This window comes from Prinia subflava, chromosome 2 (genome assembly GCF_021018805.1).
Source record: "Prinia subflava isolate CZ2003 ecotype Zambia chromosome 2, Cam_Psub_1.2, whole genome shotgun sequence".
Lineage (NCBI taxonomy): Eukaryota > Metazoa > Chordata > Aves > Passeriformes > Cisticolidae > Prinia > Prinia subflava.
This window is the reverse complement of record NC_086248.1, coordinates 18,897,364-18,918,741: the sequence shown is the minus strand read 5'-3', so window position 1 is coordinate 18,918,741 and position 21,378 is coordinate 18,897,364. Positions and strand designations below refer to the sequence as shown.

At 35.3% G+C, this 21,378-nt stretch overlaps 1 protein-coding gene across 1 annotated transcript in view; it reads left to right on the top strand.

The window, feature by feature from the left end:
• Nucleotides 1-15,618, top strand: part of SNTG2 (syntrophin gamma 2) — a 241,352-nt gene extending 225,734 nt beyond the window's left edge. The window contains exons 15-17 of the mRNA XM_063389285.1: nt 2,181-2,273; nt 6,294-6,404; nt 13,712-15,618. Of these exons, the coding sequence (XP_063245355.1) occupies nt 2,181-2,273; nt 6,294-6,404; nt 13,712-13,843 (336 nt within the window). The 3' untranslated portion in view covers nt 13,844-15,618. The remainder of the gene's footprint in view (nt 1-2,180; nt 2,274-6,293; nt 6,405-13,711) is intronic.
• The last annotated feature ends 5,760 nt before the right edge of the window (nt 15,619-21,378 follow it).

Sequence of the window (21,378 nt, the reverse complement as noted above, 5' to 3'; positions counted from 1 at the left end):
TAGCTAATATGAAGTGCTGGGATTTTTTTTTCAAAATTCACTTAAAGACAACTGAACCTAGACCTCTGATATTTAGTTTTCCATGTAAAAATGTTGTAGATAGCCAAGGGTGATCACAATTGCAAGTGTATGGGAAGCTTATTCCAAAGGCAAAAAAATGGGAAGAATAAGGCTCTGTCCTAGTGTTACTGAGTTGAGATGAGGGTCCTTACCCTGGAGCTTTCTGAGAACCTGTTCAAAGTCACTGAGGAGATGCCATGAGCAGGCTTTTAAATTTATATCGAAATATAAATGAGTTACATTATAAAGAAAACCCTGTGAGTCTGTTTTGCAAGTACAAAACACATATCTACTTTTAGTAACAGTGAAAATGAAGCATATTATGTTTGCCTCTAGTATTTGTGAATAATTTCAAAACTGGTTCCATTATTTCCTAATGCTGAATATTTTTAAAGTTCTCCAAGCTCACTATTTGTGCATAGTTCATTTTAGTATTCATCATTTGTGGCTGAGCAATTAGATGCTTACCCATTATAGGAATCTAATTTTATTCATTTTAAAAATTGCTTTGCTCAGTCAGAGCTCAGCTAGTATGACCTTTTTAATTGGAAAATAATAGAGAATAAGTTATGGCTGGTGCTTAATGCCACCTTTTAATTACTGAATGGAATGTAAGGGTATGTAAATGTCATTCTAATTGAAAATCAATCACTGAAATCTTTTTAAATGCCAAATAACATGATCTTTGAACACCAATGAGCAAATTAATTTATTCAGAAATATTATACATCTCCATTATTGTGGAGATGGTTATAATACTAATCTGCACTTATGAACTGATATTAGTCATAGCCCTTTCAAAATCCTTTTAAAAATGTCATCACTGTAACTCAAAAATGCTTATTTTAGTATAACTATTTATGTTAATACTGGAGTGAAGAAACCTTTACAATCATCCAGAAGCTTTAGACTATTCTAAAAATTTTTTTTAAAAAATTCAAATGGCAGTTTGCATTTTAAGCAAGTTTTATTAATGCTTTCAGTCTCCTCTAGATCATTCTTGTGTATAAAAGGGGTTTTTTTTTAATTAAAAGAAACTATCCAGATACAAAACTTTTGTGTAAACAAATGTCTAAGCATGAGACAACACTGAGATTTATGATATATCAATGATGGTGAGGTAATACTGCCACGAAAGAAACACAAAAAAAATCCAAATTTCATGAGGCACAAGGGTATGTGCCTTAAAAATGTCTGGTAAGGTGTGACAAGGAAAGACAGGAGACAGGATCTGATGTCTACTCGTGCTGCAGGCAGTGGGGTTTTTGCTGTTAACTGTCTGTCAGCAGTGAATGCCATCGGGCTGCTCCAGCAAATCTTGTTCCTGTCTTTTCAGAATCTGTCACATACCTAAGTTAGTGAGCCATAAAAATGACTGGAAAGAGTTAAGTGACTTTTTACTGTAAAGCTTATTCATAAGTTCAACCAGAACTTCTGAGTTTTGTTAATTAAAACAGACTTATTTCCTTTCTAATCTGAAAGGTTATCATGGAATTGGTGTATAGATAGCAGTGTCTAGCAAGTATCAGTGCTAAGATGTGATAGTGTAACTATTAAATCACATTAACTAACATTATCACAGTGCTGTGCTGGCACGTCACCAGAACCAAATTAAAAGGTGCTGTAACATAAAAGGATTCTCTACAAAGTTTAAATCAGATGGAGAGGTCAAGCAGACAGAATGCTTTTCTATCATTAGATTACAATAAGCTAAACATTTAAGCACTGTTGCCTGCACATTTGCTGGAAGTGATATCAGAAGTCATTAATAGCTCTGGTCTAAGCAGTTTTCCAAAAGTTTAGAGTAGTCAGATTTGGTTTTGTTTGTTCGGTGTTGCATTTTGCAATGGTTGGTTTTCAAGAATATATTAATTGTGTGGAAGAGTGACTTGAAATGTAAAAGGCTTCCCGTGTATGTCTAGCTGACTGATGTGACACTGATGTACAGTCAGAAGTTTTTGACCATTTTCAAATATAGCAATATAAAGCAGTACACGTGCTGTCAGCTGAGTGTTTTCCCAGCCAAAAATACCTACACAAAATATTATTTTAATATGATAATTTACAGTGATGGTTGTCTTCTGAAAAATAATACCTTTTTAAAATACTTTTTCTTTCAGTCTAAAACATATACATGCAGTTGGCAAGGGGATACCCTGTGTTTCACAGTCGACTTTGCTCTAGGATTTACCTGTTTTGACAGTAAAACAAAGGTAAGAGTAAAAGAAAAGGAAAATATAGCTCTGTATTTTTTTACAGTTATTGTAGTTATCATGTATTGCATTTTCTTTGTGTTTATGTCCAGTATTTATTCCTCTAATATACAGTACTATTTATTTATTTAGCCCTACTGAAATCTAGTCAGTTTGGGACTTGAAAGGGGTGATTATAGTTGTATAGCATGTAAAGATGCATTTTGGGAAAAGATGTAAAAAAAGCAACTTCCTTTTCAACTAATAAAAGCAAAGGAAGGTTATATTTAGCAAAGAACTTGGTTTATTATAATGAAGAAATGTCAAGATTTATAAAAGATTACAAGTCAGGAAAAAAATGAAAGGTCACCTGATTCTATTTGTTTTGAAGCTACAGATATAAAATAGGATTAATTATTCTTCCATCATAAGAAATTTAGGTCATGTCTAAAAGAAACAGAATAAAGGCAAATGTTTTTCAAAGTCAGAATCTAAAAGATTACATGCTCTTATCTTGCAAAACAGTGACTATATAGAAAATGCCTACAGGGAATGGTTAATGATACATGCCGACTTCCAAACCCTATCTATAATGCTACTATTTTCTGTATAATTTAATGGTACTTTAATGTATTCTAAGTGGATTTCTTTGACAGTAGAAGTAAACATATACAAAAGCAATTCTGCATTAATAGAACAGTAGAAGGTGTGTCTTCTCAAATATTTTTTAAAAATTCAGTCAATCATTCTGAGAAAAGAGGGAACACACTGCATTTTGAAATACTGATGCAGGATCTAGTTTTTGCATGTTGGCATTTTGTTGGTTTGAGGCCAAAATGCCCCAAAGTTTCAAATCCATTGAAATCTTAGTGCAGAGAAACAATGACCAAAATTGTGTGATAATTTAGACTAATTAAGTATGCATCTCATGAAGCAGGATAAAATTTCAGAAAAAACTTTCGTATAGCCTTCTCTCCCTCAGGTGATACTGCTTTCTGGAATCCTGCTTCTTGCACAATTATATACATCTTGTAAGTAACCACAAGCTAACTGTAGAGAAGTCATCTCTCTAGCCTATAGAGAGGGTTTCTTTTAAATGTGAATAATGATTGCATGTACTCCCACCTTTAAAATTATAACCTTACTCTATTAATAGGGCTTTGTGTCATAGTACCTACCTTATCAGTATTGATAATGAGGAGGATTTAGATGAATCATTGTTGCTTACCTGAGGAGAAACACAGAATACCAGCAGATAGACTGATTCCATTGCTAAACAGTAAAAATTCTGGAGAGCTCAATTTATTCTTTTATTTATTCTTCATCTGTGTGAGAGATGGAGATATTCTCTTCATCCTCAAGCCTGAGTGAGGCAGTAATGGGTGAGTTCTGCAGTTCATCTTACTTTGCATAATTGTCTCCTGAAGTTTACTGTGTTGTCCCATATGCATAGCTATTTCAGAATATTTTCTAAAAATGCAAAAAATATTCTTAAAGTGGTCAAGCAATTAACAGTTCATTAGGGACATAACCATTTTACTGAATCTATTTTTTCTTGGAGTTAATGAAAAAATTAAGGTCTTCTATTGATGCAAAGATGCTCTTACACCCCAGCAGATATTCAAGGAGGATTATTAAAAGAAAGGCTAGTACCCTGTCTGCACTATGACTCTAAATCTGGATCTCCAATTTTGGGCAACTAGCTCATGTACTCATTGAAAAAGATTCTTTTTTTACACTCAGAAAAACAATTTTAAAGGGGCTTTCTTATTACAAATTCTGAAATAAAAAGCACAAGAATTTTTGCTTTGGAATGTGAAGCAGGATTGACCCCTGGCTTCCTTCTGAGTTGGGCAAATGAGAGGAAAAACAACAAAAGGCTTGTGGGTCAAGATAAAAACAGGAAGAGGTCACTCACCAGTGACCATCATGGGCAAAACAGACTCCACTTGGGCAAATTAGTTTAATTTATTGCCAGTCAAATTAGAATATCCTAATGAGAAATAAAAAACAGATCCTAAAACACCTTCCCCCCACTCATCTCTGCTTCCCCATTTTCTTTATCTCCTCCTCTCCAGCAGCACAGATGGGTTGGAAATGGGGGTTGTAGCCAGTTCACCATATGTTGTCTCTGCCCTGCTTCCTCCTCAGGAGGAGAACTCCTCACACTCTTCTCCTACTCCAGCATGGAGCCCCTTCCACAGGAGACAGTCCTCCAGAATCCAGCATGAGTCCGTCCCATGGATGGCAGCTCTTCTCGAACTGCTCCAGCGTGGTCCTTCTCACCAGGTGCAGTCCTTCAAGAGCAGCACCTCCTCCCCCTTCTTTACTGACCATGGTGTTTGCAGGGTTTTTTTCTCTCCCATATTCTCACTCATCTCTCCAGCATAAGAAATACGTCTTTAAAGAGCTTTTCTAGAACAGTTTATTTTCTTGTATATTCTATTCTAGGCTCTTGATGGGCTTAATTCATTCAGCTTTTATCTTTTTTGGGCCCATAGCTGAGATACTTCTGTAGCCTGCATCTGCTTTATATCTTATGGTAGAGATTCTTTTTGTCTTGTCGGCTTGGTTGGTTCTTCTTCCCCATCCTGCGCCTCCAGCCACTCCTCCAGTATAAAGGGATCCCAAAGTGTGCATTTTCTTCCATCTTCCAGTCCTCTCTACTTCTCGTCTTTCCCACTTGGTGTCAACTGTTGAGAGAGATGATGACTCCAGCAATGCGTATTATTACTAAATTGTCCCTAAGTTCTTGATTCATCTCCACCTTGGCAGTTATATTACATAGCAAACATTCATCTATCCTGTTTAGAGCCAAACTCATTTAAGCTTTGAACACTTTTCAGGTGGTCTAATTAGGCCCTCTGGACCCAGTTAAAATCTGTTTGTGAATGTAAAGTTTAAGCACCATCAGAATGCTGTAGCATACTTCAGTTTTTCTTCATCTGTTATATCTCTCTAAGAAGCTGGTGACATTTATGTCTGCAGGGAACCAGGAGATAGATTTTATTTATAGGATATTTCATTTTAAACTAAGAGAAGGGTTCTGAAGACCAGTGGTAGCACTGGTCTACTTAAAAAAAATATTTTAAGAGGCATGTTGGAAAATGGAACACAGCAAACTTTTTTCCATGTGTGCTTTTGAAATAACTTCCCAAGTATTTAAATTGTGTTTCTTCAGCAGTGTTCAGGCATGGAAGCACATTTCAACATGTGCAGAGAATTTTCATTAAGATTATAGGCAATAAAGGAAACATCAGCATGAAGTCTGAGTGCAAGTTGTTACCTTGTGGGTTTTTATAATTACATATTTTCAGGTGATGAATAGAAAACATTTGGACAAATACAGAAAATTATCTTGATTTCAAAAATAACTTCCCAATTTTTGTTTTTACTAAATAACTCCATAAATATTAAAGCATATCTGTGATACCTGGAATTTGCCAGCATCAGTAAGATGCCATGCATAAACCTGTGGGAGACCAAAAAACTTAGAAGTCATATATTTTGCAATCCATTATGTAATGTAGGACACATTTTTGTGGTTTCTGAGACTACATTCAATGATAATATTTTTGCATTTCTATAGCCTTTTTTGAGAACTTCAAACCACATTTCACACATCAGTTCAGCTTTGCAGTATCTGTGTAACTCAAAATTATCTATGTTATGCAAATGAGCCAGATGAAATATGAAAGATCGAGAGATAGTATGGAATTGTTTTCATACTGAAACTGATACAGATATCCTTGTGGATCTTTATGGAATTAAGCTTTTGCCATGTTTATGCTATGTAGGCAATTTAAAAATTTATATCTCAGAGAATTTCAAAATAGTTTAATTAACAAATTTTAATGTTGCATCTTTTGCTTTCACAAAGGGTACAGAAATGTTAATTTTAATTGCTCTGCAAAGAGTCTGTTATCATGCACTGCATTACTGCTGTAGTGCTTTATTTTTGGACACAAACATTGATCATCATTCTATAGTTCTAGGTAAACATATGTAGCAGAGTCCTTAATCAAATTTCTTTTTCTTTAGAATGTGCTGTGGAGGTTTAAATTCTCTCAGCTCAAAGGCTCATCAGATGATGGGAAAACAAGAGTAAAGCTGCTTTTTCAAAATCTAGACACTAAACAAATTGAGACAAAGGTAAGCAACATCCTCTTTTTCAATTTAGTTAAACATGACATAAAATTACTGTCAAGCCATCAGAAATCCTATTTACTGGGACATACATATGGTGAACACATCAAAGCTTACCCTTTTTTGCTGATTCTTTAGAAACTCCACAATAAATGGAAATAATATAATACCCATAGATTTAATGAGCTATTTCTACGAGCCTGTTATTATGTTGTTATGATGGTATTTTACTCTTTCAGAAAGATAAATTCTCTGAAGCTATTCTGTCAACCTATAGTAGATATAATGTCTAAAAACTGCATTTAAAAAAGATAAAGTAAAAATAGTTATTCAACAAGCTCGCTGTTGAATAAGAAATAGACAGTTTTTCAGTTATGTGGCTTTAAAAAGAAAGAGGAGAACTTTGGTGTGATATGAGAAAGAGGAAAATAAGAGTATGGTTCAACTGGGTTTTGGTTGACAAAAGCCAGTGAAACAACAGAAAAGTATCTGAAGACCTATGAAAGTTTTCAGATACTCTTACCTGGATATGTACAGGTTAAAGTCACCTATAAAGTGATATTTTTCTAGATTGACTATAGACAAATGATTGATATATGTTACCTATCCTTCTAATGTTTAAAAATTGTAAGGAAGAAGTCTATAACCTTCTTTATGTATCATAAAGTTACAGTACATGCTATATAGCTTCCTTTATACTTCTGTATTAGTAAATTATTCAGGATTTCATCAACAAGCTTGACCTGAGTCGCCTCTTGGCTCTGCTGTAGAAGATGTTACAATATCTGTTACAAAAGGTACAATGTATAATAATTTGTCTAACAGCAGGCCCCTTTCACTTCATTTCTCACAGTAGTCCTTGAAGACAGAAAGGGACTACTGTCTTCATTTTATATGTGATCATCTGTTGCAGAGAGCTTACATAACTTGTTTCAAGTCAGACAGAAAGATTGCACTCATGCATAAACTACTTTGTGTATCTCTGTTCATTAAATCATTAGATGGTCCCTGTGTGTGATTAGCCAAGGGCTGCAATTCCATTTCTTGTAATGGAATTCTATTACTTTTAATACTGTATCATTCCTCTTTCTGTTGATGTAAACAATATGTTTTTTTAAATTTTCTTTTATAATTATTATTGTGCAAATTAGATTGTTTTTAATTGGTTTTGTCTGATTTTACTCGTAAGGTAAAAAACTTGTAAATTTTAGCATTTTTATGAAAATTTGATTATCTGTAAAATTATTCTAAATGAGTCCTTAAGATACTTTAGCAGTAAATTTCATTCAGGAAACAGATTTGTTCAAACATTAAAAGTTATTCTTTCACATAGCTGTTATGAAAGCATCTTGTAACTGGCAAAATTTACAAGAATATTTGTGAGGTACCTTAAAAGTTTCAAATATAAGTTGATATGGGATTGGTTCATACAAGATTCTTAATATCTATGTACTTAAATGTACATATGTGTTGTAAATGGTGGAAGGTCCCAGAAGAAGCTCATGAAAGGCCAGAGGAAAGGCTGATAATAAGTAGCAGAGCATTTATCAGCATTTCAGTGATTACATCTTTTACAACTGCCTCTGCAATGCACCCACCAGGATTTCACATTAAATGGGACTGGAACACAGAGGTACAGCCTCTCAACTCCAACTATATAACATGTACCACCACCTAAATTGTGTGATTTCTTGGTCTTGAGAGTTACAGGCTGGCTGGAAAATGCCCAGCACAAACACCCATAGTACAATCCAGTATTTGCTCTGCTTATTGCACTGAAAGAGATTTCATAGGGCCAGATGATGCAATACAGTGAAATGCAGCCAATAATGAGAATCAAAAGTGTTACCAAATAGTAGAAGTTTCATTTTTCCTGGGTAAATGAGCCACTATGCATGAAAGAAGGCTTGATGCAGATGACTTACGTTCCCTTGGCAGAGAATAGAGTCAAGGTTGCAAAAGAATTTTCCAAACTATTTCTAGTTGTATATTATTATGAATTCTTGGGGGTTAAAAAAAAAATTACATTTGAGAATTCTAGTTTTGTGTTTTGTTTACTAGCTAGACGTGATGTTTCTTCTTCTTTTTTGGCTTCTAAATTTTAAGCTAAGTACTTCTTATGTGTTTTCGTTTTAGGTGAATGATACATTCCTCCAATTTAAAAGTTTTCTGTTGAAAACTGTTCTGAGATAAAAAGGAAAAGATTCCTGTCAGTTGCTTCTCCTTCAGGTTCTTCTTCAAGTTCTAAAACTTCTTATAATTTCCCACCTGAGTACTTCCCTGAACTTACTCTACCTTTAGTATTGAGAAATTACAAGTAATCTTAGCAATAGTAGATATTCTTTATCCAAACTTTCAAGCTTGCTCAAAAAAATAAAAGAATATAATATTTTCAGGTTTGCAGTGATGCTTTAATTCCCTTTGCTAAACTATAGCTATATATCTAAAAGATAAGGCTTTTTTCTCAAGCATATTTTAATTGAGCATTTCCCTTTTCATCTTATTTAGTCTCAAATATTTATTGAAGAAAAATAAGAAACCATTGTGGTCTATAGAGTATTGTGAGCTATACTTAAGTTTCAACTAGATGTTGCTGGTCTCATAAACTTCTTGTTTTAGTGAGACAAGAAGATAACTTAAGAGCCCTGCATATTCTTCTCATCTATGATATGGCAACCAAGCCCTGCTGTACTTGCTGAGATATATAACCAAATTTAGAATTTTGGTTTCCATTTTGACTTTTGTCTGGAGCTAAAACCTGAATATCTTTATTTGCGCTTTTAATCTAAAAAAAAAATGAACTGAACCAACCAACCAACAAAGAAACAAAACAAACAAAAAACCCACAACAACGAAAAAAAAATCAGTCTGATTGGAAAACGTATCTTGAACAAGACAGTGGTAATAGTTCTGCTCTGGTCAACAAATACACTGAGGCTTACCAGTGTCCTTAAAGTCATGAAATGCACAGGGCACAATAACACTGTCAGCATCTCCATTATTTGCCTTTTATGTGATACAGGCTCATGTCTTGTTCAAATAGTGATTCAACAGCTCTCAGAAGTTCTCAATAAAATTGCATGCATAGTAATAATGCAACAGGCAGTCAAGCTCTTTATGATATGTAATAAATCCAGCTCTCCTAGTGGGTGGATAATAAGAACATGTATTTTTCTTCCTTGGATGTGCACATACAGTGAAAGAGATTACTGCAGTGTGCTCATTTTTTATATTTTCAGTACCAGCAGGAAGTTTTGCAGTCTTGTCCTCCCACTGCTTTAATCCAATCTTTTGTGTTCCTCTCTCAGTGTCTTCCTTCTAGTGCCTTTGTTGTATTTAATCTACTTATTAGGGTACATACAGTAAACTGAAATAGCTTTGGTTATTGAAATATTAGACATGCACAGATTCTCCTTAAAAACTGACAATCTCAATTAAAGAAAAAAGCATCAAACTCAGATAAGGAAAGCAAATATAAGGGTGCTGTTAGATGGTGTAGTGCAAATAAAATGATCAGTTACTCATCTGCCTGACTCACTACAGAGAGAAATGTTACTTAAAAAAAAATGAACTATCAGAGCAATGTATTTGTTTGAAAGAAGTGTCATTGGTGTTATTTTCTTGGAAGAATTCATATTACATTCCAAAGCTAGAGGCTAAATTTCCACCTTTAAAACCGTATTCAAGATAGCAAAGAGACGTTGTGTCCCAGTCTTCAGACTGTGCAATTTCTATATTTTCCCAAGTCAGAAGGCCATCCTTACCTTTTACTAAATCCATATTTTCAAACTAATCCCCAGTCCTCTTCCCCTTTCCCTGTTGCAACCTACACGCAAGCAAATCCCTCTCTCAGCTTATCCTTAGGTATGTGTGACTATTCCTCATTATCTGTGCCTGACTAGCCGGCTGCAGGCCTGCAAAGGCAGCAGCACAGGCATCAAATATCCTTCAATCACAAAGCTCCACAGCCTTACCTCATTAGTGGTCTTCTGGATCAAATACTACTGTGGTAAGCTGCATTTCTTGAAGCTTCTGGTGCATGAGGCCTCAGATGAGCCCCACTTTTCTGATGCCACCATAGGTGGCCACATCTAACTTGGGCCTGCAAGACAACATCTCCAGAGCTCTGCTGCTGTTCTGTGATCCCAGAGGATTGCTCATCCCTGCAAAAACCTAACATAAAATAGTGAAGATGTCAGAGACAAGAGTAGACCAGCTGGTAAACTGCATGAGGAGTGCTTATATGCCACATATTTTGTTTTTCAGCTCTGTAATAACTTTGAAAATTGGCACCACCCTTGAAAAAAATCCAAAAATGGGGGACCTGAAGTATTTATTAACTGCAGAAAATAGTGTTGTTGTCACATAAAGCATAGGTTTAGTGTTACTCCTAGTCTTCTACTTCTATGTAGATTATATCTTACAGAAACAAGAGCATATTAGTATTCAAAAGGTTATTCACATCAAATGAGATGACTTCTCTCGGATACGGAGGAGGAGCTACTGCACTTTGATCCATGCTCTGAACTGTGATGGAAGCAGAGAGGACTCTGCTGTTAGGGCATGGGGAAGAGTGACTCAGTGATGAGATGTTCTGGTCTTTGCCCTTTTCTAAACCCAAAGCTCTCCAAATAAGGTTGTTAGAGCAGTCTGAAATCCTATCTACAGTCTGGGTTAGGTTACCTCTGTTTGCTTATCACCATAAACATTTATAGATTGGAAGTACATAAAGCTGGAGTAAAGAAATGGGAACTCTGTGAAGGGCTCCCTTCTCTCTGGTTGTATTTGGTTACTGTGTTGAATGTCAGAACCTAAGGTGAAATTGCTGGGTGATTTCAGTTGATTTTGGAGCAAATCTAAGATTAATGGAAGTGGTCATATTTTTTAATTTCTTCATTTTGAAGATGAAATTTCAGTAGATGTAAAACATTTGATGGAGCCAAAACTTATGTATTGAGGCCTGTATTATTTTCTATTTCATAACCAGTCATGACTGTGTACATAATTTTAGTTTTGTAAAACTTGGACAAGGAGAATTGAATTGGTATTGTAGGTTTTTTCCTGGAAGTTTTTCTATTAATTTCTATTAATAAGTCAACATCTACTGTCACTAAAATGTATTTTAAGAAACCTCCGCCCATATTTGCTCCTCAAATGTCAGCTAAATGTCATTTAAAATGGAAAAAACAGGAACTTTTTGCCCCCAAGATTTATGACAAAGATGACATGGGCTTAAATACATTCACCTGTTCCTCTGCTCCATTATGGCTTCTCCATCAGTTTCAGTCCCATCAGGGGTGTTACCTGCTCTGCCATGGAGCACCTCTTCACTGGCCTTGTTACCTTTTTGGGCAACTTTCTGTTCTTTCTTACATATGTTTACCCTGATGTACCCCTGCCTCACTGAGGGGCTCAGCCGTGCCCAGCAGTGCATTAGCTGGACCAGTCTAGAACCTGCTGCATGTGACACAGGGCAGTCCTAGACTCTCCTTGAAGAGACTGTGCTTGCAGGTCCCTCCACTCCCAAAACTTTCCCAGTTGGGCCCCAAAGAGGGTCACAAAACCATACCCCACAAATATTAGTGAACAATTCTTTAGCAGTAGGACCATTTGTGCCTAGTAAATACGTGGCCTTGGATAAAAAAATGATGTGATGGTGAGCTTTTCTGGGACAGTTTAAATTCCAAAGGTATCGGGTCAATTTTGTTTAGAACACACTATTAGGTGTGTTCTAAACACACTATTACGTTCTGTTACAGAAAAAGCAGAAGTCCAGTGCTTTGCTTTTTGCTTAAAAACAAGCATACGGAGTGTGCCTCAACAAACAACTAGTAAGGCAGCAGATTGTTGAAAATAGTCTTCTGCTCAAACCAAAAACCATCTCAGGTGTCCCCACAATATATTAACCAGCTGCTGACTTTACCCATAGTAGTGGTATTACTTTAGTTGAACATGTTTTTTTATATTATATTTGTTTTTATTATATTATATTTAGATGTCATTGTGTTGGACTATCACTCTATTACTGTCTGGGTTCATAGGGAAAAGGAAAGTTAAGAAAGTTGTGCACAGAAGATGAAATATATTGTAAAAAGTCAAACAAATCTGAGAACTGTTTAGGAATAATTCTGTCTTTCTTTGTGAATCAGTGTGTATGAATTTCATACCCAGCCATGTTTGTTTCCATCATTAGGGTATGGTATGACTTCACCTTATCTTTCACCCTGCCTCTGGCTTCTCATCTCTCCTTCAGAGGCTGACAAAAGATACGATCTCCTCACCCTACCCTCCTTGATATTGCATCAACCTCAAACAGCCTTAATTTGTCAAATACTTTAATAATGTTCAACAAGGCTGAGTGCCAAGTCCTGCTCTTGGGTCACAACAACCCCTGCAGTGCTACAGGCTGGGCACAGAGTGCATGGAGAGCTGCCTGGTGGGAAAGGACCTGAGTGCTGGTGACAGCAGCTGAACACGAGCCAGAGTGCGCCAGTGGCATCCTGACCTGTATCAGCAATGGTGTGGCCAGCAGGAGCAGGACAGTGACTGTCCCCCTGCACTTGGCACTTGTGAGGCCACACCTCAGGTCCTGTGTCCAGTCCTGGGCCCTTCATTTCGAGAAAGGCAACAGAGCTGGTGAAGGATCAGACGGGCGTGTCGTTTGAGGAGTGGCTGAAGGAGCTGGGGATTTTTAGCCTGGAGAGAAGGAGTCTCAGGAAAGGTCTGAGCACTCCCTACAACTGCCTGAAACAAGTTTACAAGTGATAGGATGAAAGGAAGTGGCCTCAGCTTGTGCCAGGATATTAGACTGGATATTAAGAAAAATTTCTTCACCAAAAGGTTGTCAAGCATTGGAACAGGCTACATAGGGAAGTGGTTGAGTCACCATCTCAGTAGATAAGTCAAGTGTAGGTGTGGCATGGTTTACCGGTAGATTGGCAGTGCTGGGTTGAGTTAGACTCAGTGATCTTCAAGATCTTTTCCAGCCAGAATTATTCTATGTTGTGATATTTAAATGCTCTTGCAAGTTGACTGATCTCACTGCCCAAGCTGAGTGCAATGTGAACAATAAAGTAGCACAGAGTGAAAACTAAGTTGACACATGGCACTGCCCATGAACAAGGAAGGTATGGATACACAGTTTTTATTCTTATCAAATTTAATTTTACAGTTTCCTATACAAAGTCAATTTTCATGTTAAGGCCATTTTTTTTTTCTCTAATTTGTCTGCTCTATATTCATGTGAAATGTTTCTAAAGCTGAATTGAATTGAATTCAAATTTTGTCTTTTTTTTTTCTCTTACTTCTTTTAGGAACTTGAATTTCAGGATCTGACGGCAGTGTTACACTGTATTCACTCCTTTATAGCAGCAAAAGTGGCATCTGTGGATCCAGTATTCATAGACAGTCAGAGTATTGCAAGAAAATATAAGTACAGTAACTGATACTAGATTATATGTTGTGACTGTGGAAAATAAATTATTTTCTTAACAAAAGTAGTTATTTCATTCACAATATTGCAACTTTGTGATTTTATAACAAGCCTATAGTTGTGTTATATGTTATGTTAAGAGTTTTCACAATCTGATAATTATTTTGACTCTATAAGTTAAAAAATACTGTCAGTTTGTTATCTTCAGTATTTATCTAAAATTCTAAGTGACTCTTCATTCAGTAATATTTGTAGAGTCATTTTGATTTCTGCTCTCATGATGATACATTCTTCCCCTTACTAGATGGTAATGTGGAGTAACATTTAAAAAGTGTACATCCAAAATTTGGCCTCTAAGTCTGTTTTAAAATGCTTTGGGCACACAGACTACTACAGACTTCACTGTAGAAGATAAGTAATTATTGAAGACAACTGCTGTAGGAAATTGAACTTTCATCTTCCTTCTATATGTTTGAAAAATTGTAGTTCCTTGGTTGGGTTCTTTCAAGGCCTGAGATATTAGCTCTTGCAGAACACTGAATACTCTATTTCAGATCTAGGAACATAGTTAAGCACACACTTGGCTCTAAGAATATTCAGTAGCCCCAGTGTATGTGCAAGGTAATGTTAAGTGTGTATTTGAGTATCATGGTAGATCAACTGTGAAGAGCTTTAGACTCAGCTAAGAAGTCTGACTATAGACTCTTAGTTTTAAGAAACTTGGCATAGGGTTTTCTTATCTTTTAATAAAGCTTCCATGACCCATTCATTTGTTCATTCATAGATTGACTTGACACCTATCCATTGCTGTAATGCTCTGTATGCTTGGGAACAGCTTTTATTTGGAGGAAAATGCTTCTAAGATAAGATGAACTTAAGAAAACATATGCCTTTCTTTTTCCTATAGCTTTAACTTTAACTTATATTCAAGTAAAGTGGATTTTGTCCTTGCTGAGGAAACAATATAATTTTGCTTTTGACATATGCCTAACCTTCCTTCTGAAATCATAATCTTAACCACACAGATAATTCTTCCTGCTATTGAAAAAATTTATTTAAAGAGAAGACATTTTAGTCTTAGGGCATATTCCCTGTAAGTCATACCAAATATAAGTTTTTGTGACACAAGATTCAGTTTTCCTCACTTGTACTTTTGAGACAGCATCAAGAAAATAAAACAATCAAAATCAAACAAGTAGAATATCTTAAGTAGATGCCATGGATAAGGAATGAATTCATCAAAGTCCTCCCTAAATTTTAGGAGTTTTGTCAGATGTCCTGCTAAAGTTATAGCCTAAAGTTACTGTATCCCAGCAAAAAGAGGTTGGTGCCTTTAAAAGGTCTCAAGTGAGGAGTGTTTTTACATAAACTCAGTGCTTAAGCTTAGTCAGCTAAATTCTCTCCTTCAGGTCTTAAGCTGTCTTGGCAGACTGCAGTGGGGCACACACTTCAAACGGATGCTTCTCTGTCCACTAAAGCTTGGGCACAAATTAAATGCCTAATGCAGGGGATTTATTCGTGCCAGGAGGATTACTTGTTTGTAAGTATTTACCCACAGAGAAATTAATTTCAACAGTGCAGACTCTGCTTGTAATTCCAATGTTATTTAGGGTTCCAGTGTTGTTTGCAATGAGGCATAGTAGGAGTGCTAACTCCTGCTAAAACAATATTTAGCAAATGTGATAAATATTTTTATTATTTTTAAATAAATCTTTATAGCCATTACTGTATTTTAACATATGTAATCTCAATTTCATAATAATTTTATTTCAAGAAAATAATTTTAAAACTTTTCTTTCTTTAACATGCATTTATTAAAAATGGTTCATTTAATTCTCAGTTTTCTTTTTTAATTTCAGCTCATTGTATTTACTGAGGTTTTAATATTCACAAATTACAGCATTAACATTTGAATATCTTTCTTACAATCAATTCTCAATTCAGATTATTAGCATGAATAGTTAGAAACATAACAGGTACTGTAGGATGAAGAGTTATGGAATTAATTCAGTTTTGATTTTCTAATATTTTTTCATATAAAAGAGTTACAGCTCTTTTTTGCTGTAACTAACATGGTAGTTACAGTAGAAAACTGTACCAGCTAGTACTGAACTGGTGCTACAGTCAGACATCTAGACTTAATGTTTTAAGAACTGTGTGATTATAAACTAGCATATCTCCCCAAATGCTGTAATAAAACCTTAAAATAAATTAGGCCTAATTTATGAAGTAATCTTTCATTTCTACCAAAAAAAAAAAAAAAGTTCTGCAATTCAAAAAGAGCACTATTGGGTTTTTTTTCCAAAGCAGCTTAATATTGCATTTTTTCATTAGCACTTTCTAATCTCTTATATGAAGTTGCTTTTGCCGATTTTAGGTAATTTTGTTATTTCTTTAATGGAATTTCTAAATTCTTTTACTCTTTTGATGAGCTATTGTTTTTGCAAGACAGTGGTTTTCTTCTGTATGTCCAAATCAGTCTCAAGGAATATTAGAGAAAAAACTCTCATACATTCACCCTCTGAAATTTAGCATTGTATTTTACATGTAATTCTCCAAACATATTTTTTAATGAGGAACTTGAAGATCCTTATTAGCTGACTTGATTTTTTCCTTTCTTTCACGTTCTACAACAGTCTCAAGGCAGGGACTAAAGGCCAGATTTTGAGGAAGTTGCCAGAGCCAGTGAAAAGCTAATGGATTGCTGGTTACTCAGCTGTTATATGGGCTGTGTAGGACTTCCATAGCACCTTGCATTTCTTAGTCAGATACCTCATATTTGAAAATGTAGGACTCCCAATTTGTTCAGTTGCTTATGTTTCTTTGTTAAATTTATAATCGTCAGTAAAGCTTATTAGCTTGTCATTGCCTTCAGAAAGTGGATCATATATCATGCATATATCTTCTCTGTCAAAGTTTTGAGTATTTGCTCCACATTTCACCTTACTAAACACCTCAAAATAGGAAAATAGTAGGATTCACAAATTGATCTGCTGGTAGATACCTTCCACAGTCACCCCTCAGGAATCACAGGCTGAGGCAGAGGACACCTGCTTTAGGCATTTCAGATGTCAAATATTCAATTTCTAATGAGATCAGGAAACAAATTTTAATATACTTTGTTACTTACTTCTGATATACTAAGCTTTGTCTTACCTCATTATGTATTTGTGTATAGTTTTCCTTTATTTTTTTCTAGGGAGACAAAGGTGTACCAGAATTGAATATGGAGTAGGAAAAGACAAGCATTTGCTAAAGCAGCACCATAAACAGCAGGCTGGGGAAAGAAGCATACAAACAAAGAGTTATAACATTGGGCTCATCACAAAATTGTGATTAGAAGTGAGTAAAGAGAGTACAGTCTCTGTGCATCCAAATTTATGCCTTTATTTAAACTCAAGAATTGGTTAAAAATAATCCCGTCTACAAATGTGATATTGAGCAAACGGGTAGCACGGCTGATTTAAATTAGAACAGGGCTCATCAGTGACATAAATTGAGGAGTGGTGCAGCCTGGACTTAGGCACTGGACTTGAATCATACTGATGATTTTTAATATAATTTAAGGCATTTTTTGCTTTTACATGAATAAAATCTGCAGAAAAAGCCCTATTCACACTCAAGCTAAAGTCAGCTCAGCTCAGTTCTCAGTGCATGGCGTGGTTGCGCTACCCTGGTGGTTGGAAACACCAGAGCATTTAATAGAGGGAACGTGTCCAGGCTGTGCCAGATGGTCTCAGGGATAAAAAACAAGGCCTGACAATTTTAGTTATAAATTTAGATGTTACCAGAGTATTTCAGTGACTTCATCTGACCTATAATAGTTTGGTTTATTATTGCCTGTAATCATAAAGCCTGGGAGGCTGAGGCTGTGCTGATCCAAAGCTCAAGTTGTGGAAATCTGACTGAATTTTTCTAAGGTTAGGATCATAGAAAAAGTATTTCAAAATTATTCTCAATCTTGAGCAAGTAGGCCTGAAGCTTAAAAAATAATTTTCTGGGGAGGAAGACTAAGCCAAATTTTGCAACCATTAATCTAAAATCCTGTATTATATCTGAACTACATTAATTCATAAGTAACTTCAGATGAGGCATGCCTGTTCCACAAAACCTTTTATGTATAGTCTGATCTTTTTAGTGGCCTAAGCAGAATTTAAAACTGCCTGAATTTCTTTTTAAGTACATTTCCATAAACGCTTCTATCAAAATACTGTCAGTATTTTATAACACTTTCCTGCCCACCTGAGTATCTTTTCTGTGACAGTGCTCAAAGTGAGGTGTGTATAATGGTAATGCATTTTTTCTGCTTTTCGTTTACTTCAGTGGTTGGTTTTCTTTTAAGATAATTTTCCTGTGTCCTCCAGTAAGCTTTTTCAGAGCAAAGAGGGTGAATGTTAGGAAGGAAGGACTTTTTTTCTATGCTCTAACGAGAGGCAAAGTGGTGATTTCTGTCCCTCTTTCTTGTGCATGAGAAATGGGACAAAGCACTGCAAAAATGGAAGCAGGGAAGCAATGGACAGACAGACTGCAAAAACTTAAAAAACTCCTTCATTTAGGTATGCAAGCTAAAAATACATCTTGGAACTCATATGACTCATTTTTGAAACTTCATCAGGAAATTCATCTTTCAGTGCACTTCTCTTACTTTGAATTTCTATTCATTGAGTTATGGATGCTGATGAGTTAAAGACTGCAAAGAAAAAATGTAAAATGTATCATAAAATCATGTTGAGGTTTTTTTACCTATGCTTCAAAAATGTTTAGGTACTTTTGTGTTGAAGCATGTAAAGAAGGAATCATCTTATGTGAACTAAAGACCCTGTAGTAAATTTATGAAGTGCAAAACAGATTTCTGTAGCATGCAAGATGAAACCAAATATGTATTCTAATATGGTTCAACCACAAAAAATTCCTAAGTAAAATATTTTTATGAAATTTGAAGTTATCAAATTCCATGAACATGATCCAAAATCCACTGCTGTTTGAAGTCCCAGTAAATTATACAGGACTCTTTCTGAAACAAAGATACATGATTTTAGATAATAAACAGAGGAACAAAAATGCTTTTCTTTTCTAATATTTCCTCAGTGCACAGCTGCCTACCTGTTCACTTAAAGGATTCATTCCTACTGAAAAAACTGCTGACTTTTCAGTAGGGAATCAAAATCAGAACTATTTGGACTGAAAGCCGTAATCTTTTCTTTTGGAACAACTGTCATGATGCCCTGTATAAGTTGCACTTATGCAGGTATTCCAACCTCTAGTTTAAAAGGATCACAGATTTTTTTTTCAGTGCAAAGACATGATCTATTGCACAAGTCTGCACATCAGGAGGTATGAGTGGCAGAAGTATCTCAGCAGCATAGATCTCTAGGATTGCAAGACAACCAAGCAGGGAAAGGAAGTTAAATGTAAGAAATTCATTTTTCTTTCCTCACTACAAATTATTCTTGGAACATTATCTCTGTTATGTTTCTAGGCTAACTAGCTGACTGTATTTTACAAATCTCTAAATTCCCATCTACGATGGAAATGTCATAGTTGATGTTTATTACTGAATTAATGCAGAAATTGGGTGTCTGTTCTATGTTAATGATCTGATGTCAACCCTGTAACTGATGGATAGAAACCAGCAAATCCAAGGACTACTTCAATCCTTCCTGCAATAGATGCCTAAAACCAGTGGATTGAATAATGTTCTGAGAAGGCATCTTTCTCCATCATCAAACTATACTACCACCAACAAACTATACTACCACACAGATTCTTGACAGCTCAATTTTCTATAGATAGGTTTAATGTCAGATTTATGTACCAATACAATAAAAACTAGCGATCGTGAGAAATGTTGCAGGATTATGAGAATAAAATAAAACAATACCAAAGTGAATGAAATTTAAATCAAAATTTGTCATGCCATGTAACTGGCAGAGGGGAGGGAAGAAAAGGTCTTAGCGTGTTTTTCCAGCTAGCATTACTACCTGGGGCTTAGTAGAAGATATTTCTAAAATAAGACATTAGAAATTGTATTAATTCATTGATGAGTTCTATGTCTCAGGAGAGGCACTGACTCTTGAAACACAGAGCTACTCATAAAAAAAAATTAGAGACATTCTACAGTGTCTTTAAGCACTTTGTTCAATTAAGATTCAGAACTGAGCTAAATTACTGCTTTACAACATCCATAAGCAGAGTACATAATCAGCTCACTGTTTTCTTTTTGCACAGAAGATGGACAAGTATTCCCTGGTGGAGTAAATATGAATATTAAGTTTGTTTTAGGGATAAAACTTTTCTTGTGTTTTAAAGTAGAAGTCCTTTACTGAACCAGTGTGTTTTATTCCTGGATAGAACTGGAAAAAGCTGCTTCTTAAATTTTTCACACTAAGACTTAGAGAAGTGCTATGATTTGCATCTGCCTTGTACTCTAACTGTGTTTTCAATACTATGAAGACTCTTTGGAGTAAAGGCACAGTATATTCTCTATTATCTAAAGCTGCACTACTTTTCCAAGAGTCTGAAAATGCCTGTGCGGTAAACTGTGTTTAAGAGTGAGTCCCATTTTTGCCTAATGTTTGCTAATCAGTTTCTTCATTTTTATTGGTAGGTTTTAATCTGCAATAAACACTACCCTTAGATTTATCATACCACTTCCATTTTATCAGTCATTTTTCTGAAAGATTATATGTTGTGTTCATTTGTCACAGCTCTTTCAAAAAAAATCAAACTTTTTTCTTTTACAGTTACATTATCATCTCTTGATCTGAAAAAAATTCAATTGCCTGAAAAAAATCTCTGTAGTTATTCTCCAACAATTTGCTTCATTAATGTTATTTTTCTCTTCATTTTCCTTTTTTTTTTTCTTTTGACATAAGATGAAAAGAAAGTTCTGTTTAGAAATTTTAGTTGCATGCTCTATCCTGTTTTTCCCACATTCCTTTTTAATTTTGACATTCAAAACACACCCAGATTATGTCTGCATGGCAGGAAAACATGCCATTCAAAATAAAAGATTAAGAATTCAAACTGTGTGAAATAACCTCACAAGTTACATGGGCAGGTTACTGTACACTATTGTTTGACACTAGAATTTGGAAATTGCCAGAACTGTGCACAGCTCCACTTTAATTATCTGAACTGCAAATAAAATTGCAACCAAGGAAATGGGTGTTTCACTAAACATTGCAAAAACTAGGAACATTTCTATAGCATAAGGAAGAAGGGACATTTTGGTATCAGGCATGTGGGGTTTTATAATACTAAAATGTTTTGTAAACCACGTGGACATAGGAACTACCAATTTGTTTCTGGCTGTTTTTTTATCACCTAGAAAAGTCAGGGACCAGTAAAAAAGACATAGGAAGGAATTTACCAGACTAATTCAACTTTTCAGAAAACTTCTTCTGTAGACAGATCTCTTGTCTCTGTCATTTTAAAGCATCATATACCAGACTTTAAAAGCTGAACTCTAGCCCCTGATAATGTAACCCAATAGCATTCACTGTGTGCCACTTGCAGTCTGCAGACTGTGGAATTTTCTGTCAGAGA